Raw genomic sequence first — 1,557 nt, forward strand, 5'->3', positions numbered from 1 at the left:
TAATTTGTAAATCACATTTATTTTAAAGCAGAATTTCGATGCTCAATTTAATAATTGTTTATATAATACACACACACACACACACACACACACACACACACACACACACACACACATATCATGTGTACTTATAAAATTAGATAAAATAATAAACGTATAATTAATTAAATAAAAAATTACAACACATTTAACTCCGTTTTAAATATTTTTATTTGTCGGCACCTTACAAAATCTGTAAAAACATAAGATACAAGATACTTAGTAAAATTATATTTTTCTATCGTTGAAAAAAAAAACTAATAGAATATTTTTTATTGAGGTTGTCTTCCTCAATGGCTAAATGCCTGCTAGCACCCAACATCATTAGATGTAGTCAGTGTTAAACAGGTGGATGGGATGCCAACCCCTACCAAGAGCTCAAAGTTAACACTTTTCTTGTGACTATTATATATATTACTTAAAACTAAAGTTAATAAATAATTTCAAGATTGTATTCATAATAAATCGAATATAATTAAATGACAATAAAATACTATAATGACAATATTATAATGACATATGTGTACATTACATATACACACACACACACACACACACGCGCGCGCGCGCTTGGACTTTAGAGGCAATGAATATTAGCAGTGATTCGTTTTTTTATCAGTCTAGTTCATTCGTTAAGTAAAGGAAGTATTTTGATTGGAAAATTCATCTAGTAAAAAATAACATGCAGCGATACATTTTCGGAACATGTAGTGATGTTTTCTATCTGTTGAAGATAGAAAACTATGCAAATTGACATTCATTTCTTTTTCTACGACGTATCTTCACTATACATGGCAACTATTCTACAATGAATACTGACTGATATGTCTTCGACTATTAGAATGACTATTAGAAAATATATCACTGTACATTGTTCTTTATCAGATGAATTTCTCAGTCAAAACACCATTTCTCCACTTAATAAATGAACTGTATGAAAGAATTGACTGTATTCATTATCAACACATGTCCAAGAACATGTGACATGTATAAATAATTGCATAGCCAAAACGCGCACGCGTCAAAATTTTGTTGTCAACAATAAAAAGAGTGAACTATGAGCTCAATACCTACCAACAATTATTCTTCCGGGACTTCCAATTCTCCGGCATTAATGTCATCTATAAGGTCATGAGGTGATCTGCCTTCCACAGTACATCCCACTGACTGGCATGTACCCAAGATTTCTTTAACGGTACCACCGAGTGTTCGTGACATTGATCTTGATCTCATAGCACGTGCAATGGAAACAATATCATCAAACGTTAGATTACCACTATGTTTGATATTTTTTTGCCTTTTACGATCTCTGGGTGGCTCTTTCAGAGCTTTAATTATCAAGGAAGCAGCAGATGGCACAACTGAGATTGTAGCTTGTCTATTCTGAATAGTCAGCTGAACGGTGATTTTCAAACCTTTCCAATCACTGGTAGCCTTGGCAATATCATCTCCTACTTTTTTGGGAGACTGAAATATGAATATTATTAATTATCAATACATTTTATATATATATATATA

At 32.0% G+C, this 1,557-nt stretch overlaps 1 protein-coding gene across 1 annotated transcript in view; it reads right to left on the reverse strand.

Annotated features, from left to right (window-relative positions):
- Positions 1-192: 192 nt before the first annotated feature.
- Positions 193-1,557, reverse strand: part of LOC108689183 (60S ribosomal protein L12) — a 2,526-nt gene continuing 1,161 nt past the window's right edge. Inside the window, exons 3-4 of the mRNA XM_018195841.1 lie at positions 1,114-1,506; positions 193-232 (exon numbers count right to left, since the gene is read on the reverse strand). Coding sequence (XP_018051330.1) covers positions 1,120-1,506 — 387 coding nt within the window. The 3' untranslated portion in view covers positions 193-232; positions 1,114-1,119. The remainder of the gene's footprint in view (positions 233-1,113; positions 1,507-1,557) is intronic.

Source organism: Atta colombica, unplaced genomic scaffold (genome assembly GCF_001594045.1).
Source record: "Atta colombica isolate Treedump-2 unplaced genomic scaffold, Acol1.0 scaffold261, whole genome shotgun sequence".
Taxonomy (NCBI): Eukaryota; Metazoa; Arthropoda; class Insecta; order Hymenoptera; family Formicidae; genus Atta; species Atta colombica.